Raw genomic sequence first — 22616 nt, forward strand, 5'->3', positions numbered from 1 at the left:
AGGCAGATAAATCCCCAGGGCCAGATGGTCTGCATCCCAGAGTGCTTAAGGAAGTAGCCCAAGAAATAGTGGATACATTAGTGATAATTTTTCAAAACTCCTTAGATTCTGGATTAGTTCCTGAGGATTGGAGAGTGGCTAATGTAACCCCACTTATTAAAAAAGAGGGAGAGAAAAACTGGGGAAGTATAGACCGGTTAGTCTGACATTGGTCGTGGCGAAAATGCTAGAATCGGTTATCAAAGATGTGATAACGGCACATTTGGAAAGAGGTGATATCGTCAGACAAAGTCAGCATGGATTTGTGAAAGGAAAATCATGTCTGACGAATCTTATAGAAATTTTTGAAGATGTAACTAGTAGGGTGGATAGGGGAGAGCCAGTGGATGTGGTATATTTAGATTTTCAAAAGGCTTTTGACAAGGTTCCAAACAGGAGATTAGTGTGCAAACTTAAAGCACGCAGTATTGATGTGGATAGAGAATTGGTTGGCAGACAGGAAGCAAAGAGTGGCAGTAAACGGGACCTTTTCAGAATGGCAGGCAGTGACTAGTGGGGTACCGCAAGGCTCAGTGCTGGGACCCCAGTTGTTTACAATATATATTAATGATTTAGACGAGGGAATTAAATGCAGCATCTCCAAGTTTGTGGATGACACGAAGCTGGGCGGTGGTGTTAGCTGTGGGGAGGATGCTAAGAGGATGCAGGGTGACTTGGATAGGTTAGGTGAGTGGGCAAATTCATGGCAGATGCAATTTAATGTGGATAAATGTGAGGTTATCCACTTTGGTTGCAAGAACAGGAAAACAGATTATTATCTGAACGGTGGCCGATTAGGAAAAGGGGAGATGCAACGAGACCTGGGTGTCATTGTACACCAGTCATTGAAGGTGGGCATGCAGGTACAGCAGACGGTGAAAAAGGCAAATGGTATGTTGGCATTCATAGCAAAAGGGTTTGAGTACAGGAGCAGGGAGGTTCTACTGCATTTGTACAAGCCCTTGGTGAGACCACACCTAGAGTATTGTGTGCAGTTTTGGTCCCCTAATCTGAGGAAAGACATTCTTGCCATAGAGGGAGTACAAAGAAGGTTCACCAAATTGACTCCTGGGATGGCAGGACTTTCATATGAAGAAAGACTGGATCGACTAGGATTATACTCACTGGAATTTAGAAGATTGAGGGGGGATCTTATTGAAACATATAAAATTCTAAGGGGTTTGGACAGGCTAGATGCAGGAAGATTGTTTCCGATGTTGGGGAAGTCCAGAATGAGGGGTCACAGTTTAAGGATAAAGGGGAAGCCTTTTAGGACTGAGATGAGGAAAAACTTCTTCACACAGAGAGTGGTGAATCTGTGGAATTCTCTGCCACAGGAAACAGTTGAGGCCAGTTCATTGGCTATATTTAAGAGGAAGTTAGATATGGCCCTTGTGGCTAAAGGGATCAGGGGGTATGGAGAGAAAGTAGGTACAGGGTTCTGAGTTGGATGATCAGCCATGATTATACTGAATGGCGGTGTAGGCTCCAAGGGCCGAATGGCCTACTCCTGCACCTATTTTCTATGTTTCTATAACACTTCAGCTCATCTTCAACGTGAGCCTGGAGCAGAGAAGGGCACCCAGACAGTGGAAAACATCCTGTATTGTCCCGGTACCGAAGAAACCATAACCAAGGGAGATGAATGACTTCAGACCTGTTGCTTTGACGTCGCACATGATGAAGACCATGGAGCGGCTGATAATACAGAATCTGAGGCCACAAACCAGGCACGCCTGGGATCCTCTTCAGTTTGCATATCAGGAGAAGGTGGGAGTGGAGGATGCTATCATGTACTTGCTGCACAAATCCCTCTCTCACCTGGACAGGGTCAGTGGTGCTGTGAGGATTACATTCCTGGACTTCTCTAGTGCTTTTAACACCATCCAGCCCAGGATCTTAAGGCACAAACTAACGGAGATGGGAGTAGACTCACACATGGTGGCTTGGATAATGGACTACTTGACAGACAGACCTCAGTATGTGCGGTTGGGAGACTGTAGGTCTGACACGGTGGTCAGCAGCACAGGAGCGCCACAGGGGACTGTGCTCTCTCTGGTCCTGTTCACCCTGTACACATCAGACTTCCAATATAACTTGGAGTCCTGCCATGTGCAGAAGTTCGCAGATGACCTGGCCATAGTGGGGTGTGTCAGGAATGGTCAGGAGGAAGAGTATAGGAAACTGATACAGGACTTTGTGATATGGTGCAACTCAAACTACCTGCGTCTCAATATCACCTAAACCAGGGGTCGGCAACCTGCGGCTCCAGAGCCACATGCGGCTCTTTGATCTCTGTGATGCGGCTCCCCGTGGTTTGTTAGCTTTTGAAATGTAATTCGAAATTTGAAGATTATGGTGATCTTGTACTTTGCGGAGACACCGTTTCCTGGCACATCCGAACAATTAGCCACCGTTCCGGCTAAGGGAGATAGCCTACGGGGGTTTGTGAGTACGTGTCTTTTGGAGCATCCGCGCCCATGGGGACGGGTTGAGGGAGGCTTTAAAGCAAGGCTGTTCGAATAAAGTTACCTTTGACTGCAGTCTTTATTTTAGCGCTGCGTGTAGCGCTACATCGCTACAACGTGTTTTTTTATCGCTATTAATATACATCACCACTGCCAATACCTGACACCCGCCAGTGCGCGCTTTCTTTTAATTCTTCGATCCAAGGTAGGCTACCTATGTAGTAACCTTCAACCCAACGTCTTTTTTTCGGAGTTCAAAATGTTTTTGTTGCATGCAGAAATGTAATTTCGTTTTCTCTGCAGGAGTTCATCAATTTCAAAAATGCAACACGTTATAGTTTGTTTATACATAGCATAAAGGCAAAAAAAACCCGTTGTATGCAGTGTTATTTCGTTTTGTGGCTCCCAGTGTTTTCTTTTCTGTGGGAAATGGGTCCATATTGGCTCTTTTAGTGGTAAACGTTGCCGACCCCTGACCTAAACCAAGGAGATGGTGGTGGACCTTAGGAGACCTAGGCCTCATATGGAGCCAGTGATCATTAATGGAGAATGTGTGGAGCAGGTTAAGGCATACAAGTATCTGGGAGTGCAGTTAGAGGAGAAGCTAGACTGGACTGCCAACACAGATGCCCTGTGCAGGAAAGCACAAAGTCGACTGTACTTCCTCAGAAGGCTGGCGTCATTCAATGTTTGTAGTGAGATGCTGAAGATGTTCTATTGGTCAGTTGTGGAGAGCGCCCTCTTCTTTGTGGTGGCGTGCTGGGGAGGCAACATTAAGAAGAGGGACGCCTCACATCTTAATAAGCTGGTAAGGAAGGCGGGCTCTGTCGTGGGCACAGAACTGGAGAGTATGACATCGGTGGCAGAGCGGAGGGCGCTGAGTAGGCTACGGTCAATCATGGAAAACCCTGAACATCCTCTGCACAGCACCATCCAGAGACAGAGAAGCAGCTTCAGCAGCAGGTTGCTGTCAATGCAATGCTCCTCAGACAGGATGAAGAGATCATTACTCCCCAACGCCATTCGGCTCTACAATTCAACCACTGGGGCAAGACATGTTAAAGTGCCGGGGTTAGGACTGAGCTTAAGTTACCACTCAATGCACTTTAGTAAACTATTTAAGAACTTTTTAAAAGCTATTTATTAATGCTTTTTGGGAGGGTGATTTTAGATGCATATCATATTTATACTGAGTTAAATACTGTATGTAATTAGTTTTGCTACAATAAGTGTATGGGACACTGGAAAAATGTTGAATTTCCCCTTGGGGATGAATAAAGTATCTATCTATCTATCTCTTTATCTATCTATCTACAACAGTGCCAATCATGTGGGTTCAACTCTGCCTGTGCCTGTAAGGAGTTTGTAGGTTCTCCTCAGAACCCTATGGGTTTCTTTTGAGTATCCTTCTGGTTTCCTCCCACATTCCAAAGATGTACAAGTTAGTGAGTTGTGGGCATACTATATTGGTGTCTGAAGCATGGCGATGCTAGCATGCTGCCCTAGCGCATCCTCGGACTGTGTGGTCATTGACACCAAAGGCGTAGTTGACTGTATGTTTCAATATACATGAGACAAATAAAGCTAATCGTTAATCTAAAATAACCTTCTCCACTGTTTCACAGTTGGGATTAGTCCTTGCATTCGGACAATACTCAAACCTTCTGACAGGGAGAGGAGTCCTCTGAACTCGTAATAGTCAATTACTTGAATCGAGTATGTTGTTCTCCTAAGGGATTGTCTTCGAGATTTAAGGTGAATTCCTCTAACGGAGAATACCTATGCATGACTTTGTTTAACATGTGGAGGCTGATGCATGGGCAGCGACCAGATGATGCTTGCATATTGGGGTCATAATCTAATGGCATGGAATGCAAGATGACTGAGGACCCTTTACTGCTGCAGCCAGCCTTCCTCCGCTTTCAATGTGATGTGCCATCATCTTCCAACAGCTCCACCAAAGAGGTATTGTTTGGATCACTCTTGGTCTTGTACTTCCCCCTTGAACATATCACCACTGGTGACCCTACCAGGAGCTAAGCTCCAGAAGACATCACTCTCAGGACCTTAGAAACTCAGAACTTCGGCACGACAACAAGGTGATGACCTCAGAGAAGCACCATGGTTATGTCCACAACTAGTGGAATACTGAAGGTACAGGTCAGATATGGACAGAACCCCACTGGAAAAAGCCCAAAGTAATCATTTCTAATGAGCTCAAATGCAGGTAAAATGGCTGTGATGAATTCTTCCTCTTCACGCTAACAGCCTAATCACATCTTATGTTTACATTTCACCTCACTGCTGAGGTCAACCTTAGTTTCTCACTCTCATTTCCTTCCCTGAATGTTATAATGAAAAGCTGAATGCATTTTGCAAAACTGAAATTACATCCTCACAATAAACCCGGTAGTTTTCCTTCCAAGCAAGATACAATTTGTGGTGACAATTCGCTGCCATGTGACGATTTGACCATGGGTGACCCTACTAGCTAAGTGTCAGATGGCACTCCAGACAGCATCATCGTCAGGATCTCAGGAACTCACAAGCCTCTCTGAATGAGAAGGAGACAGTCCTGTGAAAAAAGCTCCACTGGCAAATGATCAACACAGTTTCAAATTATCCCCCAACAAGTCTCAGAGTGACCTGTCAAATCCCGGTCACTTATTTCAATTCACTCAGTGAATGTAAGGGTGCTTGACAAGGGCTTTGGTGAATGATCGACTGTGGCTTGAGAAGAGCGACTTGCACCACCAAAAAGCCTAAAAAGAAGTGTTGATTGCTGCTTGAGTGCATCTTACCACAGAAAGACAGTCAGTTCGATACCTGCAGATTTTATCTTTCAAAGATCCTTCAAAGCTCACCATGCTGGAGGAATAATTTTGCCTTAAATTAGGCTGCAATAGTTCTTTTCAGGACACCGTTATTAACAGGAAGAAGAAAGAAACAGACAACCACCTTGAAGTAAGCACAGTAAATCATTTCTGGAAATAGGAGTGATTGTTAGCCCCTGCAAGGAAGTGCTGAGATGATCTATTTACTGAGGGGATAAGAACATAAGGATACAAAGGAGGCATAGGCCACTCAAACATGCACGATTGCTCAACAAGATAATGCCTCATCTGCCCCAACACCATTTCCCTGCACAATCCTAATATTCATTAATTGCTCTAATATCCTGGAATCTATACACTCAATCCTCTAAACTTGTCATAGGGTTTGGAGGCTTACATGTCTCAATGACCTGGAGAGTTATGCTGACTGCAATTAGGGCATTATGCTTTGGATTTTAGTAAGGACACCCATTCTAAACCAGTCAAAGGGTAGAGGCCAGACTGAGAATAGTCCACTTGTCCTCTTGGTTTTGGGGTTCAACTCAGGACTAATAACCCTGACTGGTAAAGTAAAATTGGTACAGAAACAGCAAAGAAGAATACTACTGCATCTGAATGGGATTGGTATTCCTGAGTCTCCAGCTGGGACTTGCATGACTGACTACAGTAAAAACTGAGAGGAAGGTACTGACATGATGAAAGAAACTCTCACATCACCAGAGGTAAAAGACCTTCATTGCTGCACTAAATGCCAATGGTGTAATGGGCAGTAAGTAAGAATACACTCAGTGGCCACTTTATTAGGTGCACTTGTACAGCAGCTCATTCATGCAAGTATCTAATTAACCAGTCATGTAGCAGCAGGCAAACTCAGTTAAGAGGTTCCGTTGTTGCTCAGACCAAATATCAGAATGGGTCAAGAAATGTGATCAAAGTGATTTGTCCATGGAATGATTGCTGGTACCAAAAGAGGGGTTTTGAGCTTCTCATAAACTGCTGATCTCCTTGGATTTTCATGCATAACAGTCTCTAAAGTTTACAGAGAATGTAATTCACAACATTGAACTGACCATTGTATGCAACCTTTGGACTCAATTTCAAATACTGTACAACTCATATTTTCAGTATAACTTATTTATGTAAGTATGTATGTATTTATTTATTATCACTTGTTTCTGTTTTGTGTTTGCACAAGTTGTCAAGTCTTTGTACATAGTTATTCACTGATTCTATTGTTACTCCTTTATTCTACTGTGAATGCCTGCAATAAAATTAATCTCAAGGTAGTATTTGTTGGCAAAAATGAAGAGTTTCCAAATATCAAAAGTTTACTATAAAGAGCAGTAAACACTAACAAGTTAAATCAATTCAATATTTGGTGTAACTAACATTTGCATCAATTCTCTGAGGTATACTGTCCTGTCATGCAGTTTTATAAGAAAAGTGGCTGGTAAGTAACATGAATTGCACAGTCCATCGAATTGAGAACAAAGTTTGTGTTCAATGATCAGCTCAGTGTTGTAGTGCAAACGTTTTAGGCACCCTAGATTTTTTATATGGTTTCAGATGGTATGCCTTCCACAGACCCTGATCTCAACATCATCAGACTGTCTGGGATAAGCTGGAGATACAGAAGCCAGTGAGACAGCCGAAGTGTGCAGTAGAACTCTGGCAAGTACTCCAAGATGGAACAGCCTACCAGCTGATTTCCTTATAAAACTACATGACACAACAGAGTATGCAAGAGAATTGAAGCAGTTTCAAAGGCAAGGGGTAGTTACATCAAATATTGATATTATTTAGTTTTATACTATCTATACTGCTCTTTACAGAAAACTTTTTGATATTTAGAAATTTTTTAATTCATTATTTTTGAAAACATCTTCAATTTACATATCCGCCCACAATGTTGTGTTGACCATGTAAACTACTCTAGAAGCTGCCTAGTTCCATTCCCTACTGCATAGCCCTCTATTTTTCTAACTCCATGTACCTATGTAAGAGTCTCTTAAAAGACCCTATTGTATCCACCTCTACCACCTTTGCTGGCTGTGCATTCCATGCACTCACCACTCTCTGTGTGAGAACAGAGAGACTGCCTTCAGAGATTGTCTGCTAGAGTTTGTCAGTGATTGCATTACCAGGACTTGTAATATACAACAGCTGCTCTTACGACCAATCCACCTCCTGCTTCATGTGACGCTGATCAGTGGGGTGAGGGGGGTGCTAAGCAAGTGCTACACCTTGCTCAAGGGGGACCTGCAGGCTAGTGGAGAGAAGGTGAGTTTTCCACCTCCTTTGGTAGAGATGTATCTCCACCCTGACACCCGTATCAATCTAAGGCTCTATATCGCTAGTTGCTCTAGAAATTCAAAAGATTGAGATTAAAGATTAACTTTATTTGTCGAGTTATCATCAAAATATCAAAACATACAGAAAAATGCGTCACTTGCAATGAATCAGTGAGGATTGCGTTGAGCAGCACTCAAGGGTCACTACACTTCCAGCACCATCAGAGCATGCCCACAGCTCACTAACCCTATCTCATACATCTTCGGAAAGTGGGAGGAAACTGAAGCTCCCAAAGGAAACCCACATGGTTACTGGGAAAATGTACAGACTCCTTACAGGTAACTAGGAGAATAGAACTCTAAAAGCAATCACAAAAGCAATGTGCTACCAAGTTGGAAGATTAAGTTGGCTATTTGACTTACACTGACTTCAAGTCCAGTGTATCTCAGCCACGTGTGGAGATTACAAATGGGCACATCTGGCCAAAGCTCTGAATAATCTTAGCAGACTTTCCAAATGAAGGTGGAGACACGTACGATAGAGATGTTTAAGAGACTTTGAGTTTGGCTGATGAATGTGGAGAAAATGGAGTGATATGGACCATGTGCAGGCAGAAGGATTTAGGCAACATCAGTGGAGTTAGTTCAGCACAGTGTTGTTGGCCAACAGGCATTTTCCAAAGCTGCACTGTTCTACCTATGTTGTTGACAGACTTGAGGGACTGAATGACCTAGTCCAGTTCCTATTTTACTCTTTTTCTGTGAATCTAGGCATTTGGCTGGTTAGTCATGATTCAAAATTGTTTTATATCATTTTCTATGGATAAGCATAAAGGAGAACAAAATAATTGCTACTTCGCATCCAATGCAGCACAAAAAAAAGCATAAAATAAGAAAAGGAACATAACAATAATAAAAAAAAACAGTATAGGTATAAATACAAGGTAATTTCTGTACATAGATTAATTGTATGGCTATAAAGTTACAAACAAGGAAAATCTGTAGATGCTGGAAATCTGAGCAACAGATACACAATGCTGGAGGAACTCTGCATGTCAGACAGTATTTATGGAAAAGAGTACTTTCAAAGTTTTGGGCTGAGACCCTTCATCAGTACTGGAGGGAAAACGATGAGCAGTCAGAGAGAGAAGGTGGTGGGAGGGGAGGAAGAAAAACAAGGTGACAGGTGAAACCAAGAGGGAGAGGGTGAAGTAAAGAGCTGGGAAGTCGATTGGTGAAAAGAGATAAAGGGCTGAAGAAGGAAGAATCTGAAAAGAGAGGACAGAAGGCCATGGAAGAAGAAAAAGGAGAGGAGCACCAGATGGAGGTGATGGGCAAGTAAGGAGATAAGGTGAGAGAGGGAAATGGGAATGGAGAATAGTGAAGAAGCATTACCAGAGTTCGTATCGTCAAGTTGGAGGCTATCCAGACGGAATAGAAGGTGTTGTTCCTTTAACTTGAGGGTAACCTCATCACAACAGTAGAGGAGGCCATGGACTGCCACATTGGAATAGGAATGGGAAGTGGAATTAAAATGAGTGGCCATTATGAGACCCTGCTTCCACTAGTGGATGGAGCATAGGTGCTCGGCAAACCCATGTTGGATCTCACGGATATAGAAGAGACCACACCAGGAGCACTGGATACAGTAGATGACCCCAACAGACTCATAGGTGAAGTGTTGCCTCACTAAAAGGACAGTTTAGGGCCCTGAATGATAGTGAGGGAGGAGGTGTAGGGGTAGGTGTAGCACTTGTTCCGGTGGCAAGAATAACTGCCAGGAGGGAGATCAGTGGGGAGGGACGAACAGACAAGGGAGTCACATGGGGAGTGATCCCTGTGGAAAGAAGAAAGTGGGGGGGGGGGAGATGTGCTTGGTGGTGGGATCCTGTTGGAGATGGCGGAAATTATGAAGTCAGTCTGAGCACAGGAGTATCTATATATAAGGTGACTGACCCTGCTTTATTGCGTTGTACTTATGACTGTGAGGCGAAGCACAGTTCAAGTGCCATATTTCATTTGACTGACTACACACTGTTGTGAACAAATCCGCGGTGGTAATGAATCTGCAGATAGGAGGGAGATTGAAAATCTGGCTGAGTGGTGCCACAACAACAACCTCTCAGTCAATGTCAGCAAGAGCAAGTAGATGATTACTGACCTCAGGAGGAGCACTGTCACAGGAAAGCAGCATTTATCAAGGACCCTCACTACACAGGCAATGTACTCGTATCACTGCAGCCATCAGGAAGAAGGTACAAGAGCCTCAGGACCCACACCAACAGATTCAAGAGCACTTATTATTCCTCAACCATCAGTCTTTTGAAACAAAGCGGTTAACTTAATTCAAATTCTCTTGCCCTAACATTGACCCCTTCCCACAACCTATCGACTTACTTTTAAGGCTCCTTATCTCGTGTCCGTGATACTATTTATTTATTTGTTATATTTCTATTTGATTTCTTTTGTGTTTGGACAGGTAGTTCTCTTCTGCATATTGGTTGCTTGTCCATCCTGTTAGGTGTGGCACTGATTTGATGGTGTTTCTTGGAGCTAATGAGTATCCTGTAAGGAAACGATTCTCAGGGTTGGACGTGGTGAGATATAGAATGTGTAAATTGAAAATAAATTTACTTTGGGCTCTGTCAAGAAATGATAAAGTAGTGGTGGATGGGGTAGGCTTATTGGGTGGATGTGTTGATCGGCCTTACTGCTAAAGTAACTGTTAATGAGTCCAGTGGTCCTGGCCTCCTTCATGATGCCAGTCCATGAGCAAGATGGGTGGATCCTTGATGATGTAATTGCCCCTTTTCTGGAACCTTCTGGGACAACTTGATCTATATGACAAGCCCATTATTAATCCATGAAAGCTACTTTAATGTAAAATGGACAAATATCTATCATTGAAAAATCTCAAGGAAATAAGTTATATTTATCTCTATCCCATCTCAAGATGGGCTTTAAACTTTAATCATACTTGTTTTCCATAGTGGGGGAGTCTAGGACCAGAGGGCACAGCCTCAGAACAGAGGAGCATCCCATTCAAACAGCAACGAGGAGCAATTTCTTCAGCCAGAGGGTATTGAATCTGTGTAGTTCTTTGCATAGATAGCTGTGGAGACCGATATTGGGTATATTTAAAGCGGAGGTTGATAGGTTCTTGATTAATAAGGTTGTCAAAGCTATAAAGAGAAGGCAGAAAAATGGGGTTCAGAGGGATAATATATCAGCCCTGATGGAATGATGGGCTGAATGGCCTATTTCTGCTCCTAAGTCTCATGGATGAAGTTTCCTACAATCTACCCTGTCGTGCTGATCTTTATTTCAATAACGAGAAGAAGGATCACAGAATTAGAATCAGAGTAGTGCGCTGGTGTGTGACGTGACTTTCTTATTCCTACAGTGTCCTGGTACCAATACATATTGTACAAGAACAAGTATCATCTGAAGGGATATGAACCTTTTCACTGATTGACTTGGAGCTTTTTTACAATGTCAGGTCAAGTAGAGGTTGATAGGCTCTTGATCAGCAAGGGGATCAAAGGTTATGGGGAGAAGACAGAATGGGGTTGAGGTAAAATTACTCAGCCTTATGGAACATTGGAGCAGACTCAATGGACCAAAATGGCGCAACTCTGCTCCAATACATGACAGTCTTAAAGTCTGATTTGCTTTCCTAACTGTACATTTGAAACCTCTAACCTAAGTGTTGTGTATATTGGTCAATTGCAGACTACACAGACTGCATCATACTGCTGGGATGGGATATTACATCTTTTTGCATTCTATTATTTGAAGCTATTTGCTAAGACAGGAATAGATTAAATGAATAAATAGATAAATCAAGCATTCAGAGCCTATGTGCAGGGTAGTTTATGTAAAGAGCACACTTTTACACACACACGCACACACACACACACACACACACACACACAGTATCTTGAATTCCTTGTCATGGAAGTACGGTCTCTATTAGTTATTAATATCACATAACAGCCCACTTGCACACAGCAAGATCAGGTCAACATCACAATGATCAAGTAATAGTTACAAGGAAAGCTTAAATAGGTTAGGACTTCATTCCCTGGTGTGTAGGAAAATGAGGGGGGATTTGACAGAAATATACAAAGCTATAAATGGGTACAGTGGATATGGTAAATGCAAATATGCTTTTTCACTGAGGTTGGGTGACACAAGAACTAGAGGCCATAGGTTAAGGGGAACTTCTCCACGCAGAGGTGGTGAGAATGTGGGAGTAGCTGCCAACGAAAGTGGTAGATGCAGGTTCTTGCTTGCAATATTTAAGAGAAAGTTGTATAAGTACAGTACATGAATGGGAAGGGTTTGAAGGAATGTGGTCAATCTGCAGGTAAATCCTACTATGTAAAAGCTGCAGCATAGACTAGATGGGTCGAAGCCCCTGTCCCCTATTTTGTGCTGTATGTTTTATGGCACTATGAGTCTAGTGTGTGTGTGTGTGTGTGTGTGTGTGTGTGTGTGTGTGTGTGTGTGTGTGTGTGTGTGTGTGTGTCTGTGTGTCTGTGTGTGTGTGTGTGTGTGTGTGTGTGTGTGTGTGTGTGTGTGTGTGTGTGTGTGTGTGTGTGTGTGTGTGTGTCCGTGGTGCCTCAGACACAACATGATGTCTCCCACTGTTCAGTAGCTGTTGACCTTCATTTTTTCATTTTTAAGGTTTAAAAATGCTCAATGAAACGTCTAAACTCCTTGAGTTCTAGCAATAAAGAGTCAATTTCCTGATAAATTGTCCATTAATGATTGTTTTCTATGCTTCCAAATACGACAGCGGTTGAGCTAGAACCTGGGGAATTAGCATCTCATCAGGCAGAGGAAGGAATCAAGACCTTTGTTACCTTATAGAGCTCTCAATGACATCAGGATCACGAGCTTGAACCTCTCCAATGACTGAGCCCAGGGCAGTGTCCTCCCTCACTTCCAAGAAATAGGCTGGCGACGAGAATACGGGAGGCTCATCTGCATCTTCTACAGTGATCTTCACGGCTGCCGTGTCTTTGAAAGGTCCTTTGCTGATGAAGTGTGGGTCGATGTGGGTGTTCCCTGCCTCCACTTTCAGGGTATAGGATCGTTTGGTCTCAAAGTCCAGAGGCTGTGGGAAGTGACAAAGATGAATGTTTTCCACTAATGACTCTAAGCAGGGCAGAACAAATAATATTAACATTGATGGATGTAGCTTCTGTTAGATTGGTACATCTCACAATAAGGTCATCCATGTGTTAATTCAATATTCAAGATTACTTAATGTCATTTCCAGCACACAAGTATAAAAGGGAAAAAAACAATTGTGACATCGCAAAATATATGCAATAAGGTAAATAACATTATCATAAAAAGTACAATAAACTACATAAGGTAGCTTATAAATGTACAGTAGATTGATTGTATGTCCATAAAGTGATGCTAGGCACAGCAGTGTCTAGGTGACTCTGACAGGAAATGATAAAGTAGAGGTGGAGGGTGGGGTGGTAAAGTGGGCGGAGGTGATGATCAGCCTGTTTGGGGAAAGTGTTTTAGAGAGTGGTGGTACTGGCATGCTTAATCCTCAAAAATAACAAGAAATGATAAGATTGTATTTCAATGATTATTGCATGTATTTTACTTGGAGAGTTGAAACCCTCTTGTAGTCCATTAATATTGTCTTCACTGTGTAATAACACTCAAGGATATTTTTCATTTTCCCATTCATTAATTTACAGAGACAATCTATTAAATTTTCAACAGTCATTACATATACAGAGAACCACTCTGTTTCTTCATTATTAAAGATGTGCATGATTATTATGGATCTTTAAGTGTAGATCATAATGCTTATTCCATATTTTTCTGATGAAGGGTCTTGTCCTGAAACGCCAACTGTTTATTCATTTCCATAGATGCTGCCTGACATAGTTCATCCTGCATTGTGTGGGTGTCGCCTGCAGAATCTCTTGTGTCCATACGTTTCGATTGTGATCTTATTGGATGCTAGAGTTAAGTGTTGTCAAGTAATGTAACAATTTTGCTTTCATTCAATTTGTAGCGTGGGGTAAGGACTGAAAATAATTAGTGTGCTTTCTTGTAAATTATCCTTGACAGGTATATACTTGTTACAACTTAATGCATTCTGAAAAAATTATAATGAAGTGAGAATGCACTTCGTTCATCAGAGGCTGTGCTTTCCACAGAACACCATCAGGTCAATGTAGGCTGTTGGCTCTGGTGGGTGGTGATGACAAATGAGCCATTAATTTAAGCCACCATCTATTCTACCCTCGCCATTGCAATATATCACATGGTTCAGATGCTTTTAGCTTCCTGCAACAACACCTGACTTTAGACAGGTGATCCCTTCAGCCATTTTGTGTGGAACAAGCAACAAGCCATATGGAAATAGTCTAGGTCAGTTATTGAGGGAAGGTTGTGAGAAAGCTGTATGCACTCTAATAGAGATACAATCAACAATATCCAATCTCTCACAGTTCAATAAATAGCTTCAAATCAAATGCATCAAAGCTACTGTGGCAGCTCAACATATTGCCGCCAGGATCTGCGGAATGTTGTGGATACTGCTCAGCACATCACAGGAACCAGCCTCCCTTCTATGTACTCTGGCTATACCTCTTCCTGCCTCAGGAAAGCAGGCAACATAATCAAAGACCACACCCAACTTGCACATTCTCTCTTGTTCTCTTTCCCGTTGAGAAGAAGATATGGAAGCCTGAAATTACATAACACCAGCTTCTATCTCAGTATTATCAGATGCTTCACCGGACCTCTTGAATGATAAGGTGGACTCTCGGCCTCACAACCTACCTCATGAAGACGCCCAGCAATTTTTCATAGCTTTTATACTTTATTCCACGTTATTATGTTTTTTTTACCTTATTCAATGTCAACACACTGTGTAACGATCTGAACTGTATGAACAGTATACATGACAAGCTATTCACTGCATCTTGGTACATGTGACAATAACAAACCAATTCCAAAAGCAACACCAATATCTACATGGGTGCTAACAATGCCAAAGAAGTCTTAAGGAAGTATTAGACAGCATCCTTATTCCAAGTGATATTACATACAGCATTGACAAAATATTCTAATGAGCTATCGATCCGCTACTGCAAGACCCTGCTGGACATTTAGAACTTAATGTACTGCAGGCCCACCCCATCAGCCAGTTGCAGGTTGGTGGAGAAACTGAAGGAGCTGGACTGAATGTGGACTCTGCAGCGACCTGCGTCAGACAGGCGTCAGTGCATGAAGGTGGTGTGCAGTCTAACAGCAAGAAATCATCTTTGCCGCTTTTCTTGTGATTGTGTGGCACTCTTGGACGCTGAAAATGTGGAATGCTACAAGTCTGATTCACTGTTTTATCAGCAAATGTCAGGGGAGCTGCGTGGCCTTGGTCATAGCGAGGACTAGGCCTCAAACCACAGTATCACCTGCCCAGGAGAAAGGTATTGGAGTTCGTGCACTCCTCAGGAGGTCACGTAGAATGGCATCCATGCTGGAGTTGGTGTCCTCCAGTGATCACCTGGCAGAAGCCAAGATGTATGTTGTTTGATGCAAAATCCCTGGACTCAGGGATTTAGACTATTTTGTTTTGTATGTGACTCTATTTTACTGCTGTCTTACAGCATATGTGCTATGTGTGCCTTGTTCTGTGAATGACTGTTGGTACTGTATTTTGCACCTTGGCCCCTGAGTAATTGCATTTTCATGGGTATTCATGTATCATTGAATGACAATTAGACTTGAACTTGAACTTCAACCTGACCAGACTCCTTTGCAAGGTGGGAACAGTGACCATCACTGTTCAGGTTAGACCTATGGTCTAAAGTCTCTGGGGAAAAAAATACCAACCAAAGTTTTACATAATTCAACATAACATCTCAATAGCTATATTCTACTTTGATTTATGAAGGTGAATGTGCCAAAAACTCTCTTTATAACCTTATATACCTGCATTATCACTTTCAAGGAATTATGGATTGGTAGTCCCAGGATACTTTGTTCCACCACACATCTCAGTGTCCTACCATTTACTGTGTAAGTCATGGCTGGGTTTGTCCTTCAACAGGCTATGCTCTAGCATCGGACATTGTAACTTGCCCCTAACGTAGGTGGTTGGAATTATTTTGGGGGGAGTTGAGGGGAATGTGTGGAGAAATAAATGCCTTGAGTGTAGGAGCCGTGTAAATGGGTATTTGATGGTTTGCATTGCTGCAGTCAGTTGAAGGGCCTGTTTGACTCCATGACTATAACATTCTGATCACCACTTTAATCACTCACTTTACTGGTGTTGGATTGGGTTGTAGTATTGTTGTTTTCCTTGGAGTTTAACTTCCTTGTGCTTTCCTGTATTTTTATATAATCACCTGTGCACATGTAATTGTTCAGTGATTTTTTTTCAGAAATTGCAGTACAGCTACTTTAGTATTTTTCTAGAAACTTCTTAGTTTTCAATCAGATGTGTCTTGCCACCTGAGTCTGGCTATTGGCTATGTGTTCACTTTTTTGCATATTTTGATCTTGTTTCTCACTGGGGTGTCTGACAGTCCTTGTTGTGAGGATTTTTTTTTTGATGGGCTCTATTATGTTTCTTTGATTTGTAACTTCCTGCAAGAAGATGAAGCCCAAGGTTTATTATGCGATACACATTTGATAATAAATGTACTTTCAGTTTTGAACTTTAACTGTTTAATTTTTGTTATCTCTAGTCTGTCTTCTCTTTGTTTTTCAGCTCTTCTTTTTTGTTCATTTTCCACTCTTGCGACACCTACTAAAACGACCATAAGCAATATGATTTATGGCTCATTCTTGACTGCCAAAGGAACTTTGGATCACAGATGTATCAGGATACAACACCAGTGATACTCTGTGCTCGTGCCAGTAGTTGAGTTCCTTTTCCCCAAAGGTTCTTACGAGGTCATTAAAGTTCAGACAAGTGACATATTTGAGATGTTGAGGTAAACTGGAGCACCGAGGGCAAACCTGTATGATGACAAGAAGAATGTGCAAACTCCACTTAGCAAGCATCACACATGCACTTTGAACCTGGATCACTGGAGCAATGGGACAACCTGCTGAAACAGGTGATTTTGCACAGGACTGTGGTAATTTTATGTATTGCATTGTGCTGCTGCCACAAAAAAAAAACAAAATTCACGACAAGTGTGAGTAATGATAAACCTGATTCTGATATGGATCTCTATTGTGGACTGAGAGTGGAAAGGGGGCAGGGAGAGAGGAATCCTGGCGAGGAAAAGGGGAAGGGAGAAGGGAGGGAGAGGGAGGCACCAGAGGGACATTCTGTAATGATCAATGAAACAATTGTTTGAAATCAAATGGCCTTGCTTGGTGTCTCAGGGCTGGGTGAGTCTGCACCCATGCACACTCTGCCCTGGCACTCCTTCTCTGTCACCTGTCCCAATTCTGTCCTTCGGCGCACCACCCTTGCCATTCCCAACATCTTTTGCTCCAACCAAACTTACAAGCTTGCTCTCCACTGCATGTTTCCAAATACAGTACTGTGCAAAAGTCTTCAGCTCTCTATCTATACGTATATGCCCAAGATTTTGAACTGTACTGTAGGTTATCTGTTTCATCTCAGGATTTATTGGTTAACCTATCTTTTTTCATTCTTTATTTAATTATTATTTGTTTTATTTCTATGATTACACAGTTTGTCTTTTTTCCCCACATTGATTGTTTATATGTAGCTTTTTTTATTCTATTGTATTCTTTGTTCTATTGTGAATGCCTGCAAGACAATAAATCTCAGAATATCACATCACTCAGAGGGCGGTGAAAGTGTGTGATGACCTGCCAGCAGAATGGTGAATGTGGGTTAGATTTGAACATCTAAGAGTAATTTGGATAGGTAGATGGATGGGCTATGGAGAGCTATCGTCTGGGTGCAGATAGATGGGACTAGGCTGATTAATAGTTTGGCTCAGACTAGATGGGCTGAAGGACCTGAGTCTGTCTTTACAAATAAGAGAAAATCTGCAGATACTGGAAATCCGAGCAACACACACACAATGCTGGAGGAACTCAGTGGGCCATGCAGTACTTATGAAAAAAAGTACAGTCAACATTTTGGGCTGAAGCCTTTCGGCAGGACTGTTTCTGCCTTGCAACGTTCTGTGACTTTATGACTCTATATGGTGACATATTGTGTATGCACTTTGATAATAAATTCACTGCAAACTTTGACATGTTGTGCATCATGAGAATTGCCAGTAATATTGACTCTTCAGTGTATTACTGATCATTTGACAGTGTCACGGCTGCAGAAAGATCTCTCAAAATTTAAAGAGGCAATCAAGCATGCAGGTCCAAAAATTAGAAATATTCAATTTTAAATGCAGATGAGGTTATTATTATAATTAATGCTCAATTTTTCTGTCTGAAATTTAATGATTTAATAAAATCCTTCAGGAAATAAGGATTGCCAACTCCTGCAGCATAAGCACCAAGTATTACCAGTAAAATGAAATATTAAAATGCACCAATAGCCAACATTTTAGAGTTATAGTCCACTCGGTCTGTGCCTATCATCAAATACATTACATTATTGCAGCATAATCTACCACACCCCCCCCCCATATTTCCATTAACTCCACCTGATTCCATTACTCACTGCCATCAGTGGCCAATTAACCTACAGTACCTGCTCTTGTCTTCAACCTGACTTCTTTCAGTCTGGTGTATTACATTCACAGTGCAGAATCCTCTACATTGGAAACATCAAATGTCAATTTGTTGTTATTTTTGTTAGTTTATTTTGGGCAAGAGGGATTTGGAGTGTGATGTTCTTTTTGTCTTCTGGAGTGCTTTGTTAATTTTCTGTGCTGGGGGTTTTGGGGTTGATATTCTTGGTGCCGTGTGCAGGATATTATTTGCATGGGGCAGCTGAAGATCGTGCTGCCGTTCTTTTTTTATGTGGGGGGGCGTTTGATGTTTTTTCTTTGAATGACTTGCATGTTTTTTTTTGCTTTGTAGCTTTCTGGAGAAGATAAATTTCAGAGTTGTATACTGCATATGTACTTTGATAATGAATGAGCCTGTGAACCTTTGAACCTTCGTGATCACTTTGCATACCACTTGCATTCAGCCCACGGAGATGATCCCTTTTTTGTTGCCCGTTACTTTAATTGCTCATCCCCCCCCCCCTCACACTTTGGCCCATCAGTGTGCGGCCTCCTGTACTGTTGCAATGAGGTTTAATGCAAGTTGGAGAGAGGACACCTCATCTTTGAACTCTTCTAGATTTCATACGAAATTCTACACCTTAAGGTGCAGTGATTTTTGCATCATATATCCGTTTGTGATATTGGCTCAGCTTGTTTCTCTTACCCTTGCTTCCTTTTGTTCCCTCTGGGAGTAGATGACAAATCCATCATAACGTTGTATTCCAGTCGTTCCAACATTCTTCTGTCTGAGTTCTTCCTCTCTGAAGGTTGTCATCCACTCATTGACCGGGTAACATTTTAAATGCCAATCCTCAAGCTCTTGGTTTTAACCTATCCAAGATATCTCCCCACTTAGGCCAGCAGTGGAAAGAGTGAGCAGTCAAGTTCCTTCATGTCAACGTAGAGTCATAGAAAAGTACAGCACAGAAAGAGGCCCTTTGGCCCATCTAGTCCATGCCAAACCATTTAAATTGACTACTCTCATCGAAATGCACCGAGACCATAGTGGTACTTACCCCCACCACCCATGTACCTATCTAAACTTCTCTTAAATGTCAAAATCGAGCTCACAGGCACCATTTGCATTGGCAGCTCTTTCCACATTCTTACAAACCTCTGAGTGAAGAAGTTGCCCCTCATGCTCCAACTGAATCCACCACTCACTGAATCTCAGAGGACATACTGTGGGCCCACCATATTGACTCAATCACAAAGAAGGCAAGCCAGCAGCTATACCTCATAAGGAAGCTGTGGAGATCCTGCCTTCTACCCATAACTTTTAATAAGGACCTATCAATCACTGCTTTAAATATACTCAAGGACTTGTCATTGAATTCCACAGATTCATCACCAGCTGGCTTAAGCAATTCCTCCTCATGCCTGTTCTAAAGGGACATCCTTCTGTTCTGAGTTTGTACCCTCTGGTCCTAGACACCCTCACTATAGGAAACATGTTCACTCCATTGAAGCCATTCACTATTCAACAGGTTTCAATGAGATTCCTCCATAATTCTTCAAACTTGCAGTGACAACAGAGCCAGATGCATCAAATGCTCCTCATACATTAACACTTTTATTCCCGGGATTGTTCATGTGAACCTCCTCTGGAAGGTTCCCTGGAATGCCAGCATGTCTTTGTTTCAATAAGGGGAAAAAATCTGCTCACAATATTCCAAGTGCACTTGGGACATTTTCTGAGCTTTCTGATGGTTCTAACCTCTGAAGTCCCCTTCCTTTGATTTTCACTTCTTCTGTCCAAAGAACTCATCCTTTATGAATAGGCAGTGGAGGAAGTAATGTTCAAACCAAAAGCAGATAAATAATTAAAGACTAAATATAATATGAGACTATGGAAGTATTGATTGGATAAGTATACAAAGGTGCCAGAAGACTGAGCCAAAAGTCCACATTTCAAAATAAGCAGACAATATCCCTTTCTCGATTCCCATTGGAAGGTGATTCACAGCATGGGATAAGAAGGTAAATATGATCTTGGTTTAGTCAGTTGTTTTGATAGATTTCTTAAGGGGTCGCTTTTCACATCGTGTTTCAGATTGACAAGGCAAGGATTGTAATTTGGTTCTGTGAAGGTTCACCAGTTTAGAACCAGGGATTTTATTTATTTATTTAGCTTAGGAGGACGATAGTGCCTAATGCCAAGTCCTTTATTTGCACCTTCATAAACAGCTCTATTTCTATCTTTACTATCCCTATTTTCCCTTTCAGGGTTCTTTTGAAGACCCTGACCTGGAGTTAAACAGTGACTTTGGTTCTTTGTGGGAATGGGATCCTCTCTCGGGGCCTCACGACTGGCTGCTATTTGGTATACCAAGGACGAGGCCTAGTTTAGACTAGCATGCTTTCAGGATTCCAAGAATTTGTGGCTCTGGAAGCCGGCAGACTTGAGGTTGGTGCCTCCGCAGGAAATCGGTGTGTTGTGGGAGATAGAAGATTGAAAACAGCAAGCTGGCTACTAGCTCTGTGCCCAGAGACCTGAGTTGCTTGGGCACAGATCTCGGAAAATGTGACGCAACAGAATTTTAGCATCGTAAATCAGCAAATTGTTTGTTATATCTCCCCTCTTGCTGTGAAACGAGGACATCTCTTTTTCCCTTAGTGAGAAAGAGAGAGCCTGTGCTATGTCGAATTATGGGTGAACGAGTAGTCCTTGGGGTATTGCGTTGTTATTGTTGTTTTGCTGCACATTCGCGTGTTCGGTGGGGGAGGGGGGGTCATTGTTCTGCTGCTGCTTCTGCATGGGAGTGGGGAGCTGGAGGGGGAGCTTTGGGGTTCTAATATTTAACTGTTTCTTTGGGGCACTCCTCTGTTTTCATGGATGGTTATGAAGAAAAAGAATTTCAGGATGTATATTGTATACACATCTTTGACATGAAATGTACCTTTGAAACCTTTTTTATGGCATGGAGTTAGCCCTTCCAGCCTGTTGAGCTCGGCTGCCCAGCAACCCCCAACGATGATGACGTTGACTCAGGCCTGAGAGGCCAGTGTCGGGTATTTTCATGCCTTACAAGGCTCGGAACGAAACACTGTGTGGCGCGCCACTCCTCACACAGACATTCCACAGTATTTTCTTTATTTTACAAGGCTGAGTTGCGATCTCAACACTCAACCCAGCACAGATGCAAAGGATACTCGGGAACGGCCCGACTGGATTCGAACCTGGGAATCTCCGTTCTAGAGTCCGACGCTGATGTCACTGCGCCACCAGCCAACCACAATCCCCATTAACTCTAACTTGATCACCAGACAACTTACAATGACCAGTTAACCTACCTGGTACATCTTTGGACTATGGAAGGAAACCAGAGCACCCGAGGAGAACACACACATTCCTTGAAGACATAAAAATTCTATAATAATTTTTATGCCTTCCACTGTACTTACACTATAAAACACCACATTTTATGAAATAAGTCAGTGATAATAAACCTAATTCTGACTCTGATTTAATTCAGCATTGTGTTCACCATAAACCTCATGAGGCAAATGGCCTGGGCCTGCACGGTTCTAAAGTTTTACAGAACTGAGAGAGGCCTCATTAAAATATAACTATTAAAGGGTTTGGAGCAACAAAGATTCTCCTGAAGGGATGCAGTGGTTCAAGCCGTGACTGTGAGAGTAGGTAAGTAATTGTTAATACAAAAGATTATGCAGATGCCGAAAATCCAGTGCAACACACACACAAAGTGATTAAGGAACACAGCACATCAGGCAACAACTATGAAGAAGAAGAAACAGCTGATATTTTGGGCCAAGACCCTCCAGCCTTTTGTGTGAGCTGCTCTGGATTTCCACCACTTGCAGAACCTCTTGTGCTTATGATTTACTGCTCCACTGTGAAGTTTCTTCGAGGGATGCCTACCATGAAGAAGTTTAAATCTTCTCTTCAGCAGATCAGTAAGACCCTATCTCACTGCTTCCCCTCTGTGACCTCTGCTGCTCTTCAGCCATGTGTTCACCCAGACTTTTACCTATTGTCTTCTAGCTTGTACTCCATCCCCTCTTTCCAATTTCTTGTTCTGGCTTCTTCCCCCTTTCTTTTCCAGTCCTGATGAAGTGTCTCAGCCCAAAACGTCGACTTCTTATTCCCCTCCATTGAAGCTACCTGATTTACTGTGTCCTTCCAGCATTTTCTGTGATTTACTCTGGGTTTCCAGCATCTGCAAAATCTCTAGTGCAGCTGATAATACACCTAATTTGGATTGTATAGACATTTTTATACTAAAATCTGTATGCAATAAAGGGAGGCAT

General features: G+C 42.3%; 1 protein-coding gene across 1 annotated transcript in view; it reads right to left on the minus strand.

Moving 5' to 3' along the window:
- Positions 1 to 22616, minus strand: part of cdh8 (cadherin 8) — a 272812-nt gene that overhangs the window by 68631 nt on the left and 181565 nt on the right. The window contains exon 6 of the mRNA XM_059992415.1: positions 12501 to 12754. Within this exon, the coding sequence (XP_059848398.1) occupies positions 12501 to 12754 (254 nt within the window). The remainder of the gene's footprint in view (positions 1 to 12500; positions 12755 to 22616) is intronic.

The sequence above is a fragment of the Hypanus sabinus genome, chromosome 17, assembly GCF_030144855.1.
Source record: "Hypanus sabinus isolate sHypSab1 chromosome 17, sHypSab1.hap1, whole genome shotgun sequence".
Classification (NCBI taxonomy): domain Eukaryota; kingdom Metazoa; phylum Chordata; class Chondrichthyes; order Myliobatiformes; family Dasyatidae; genus Hypanus; species Hypanus sabinus.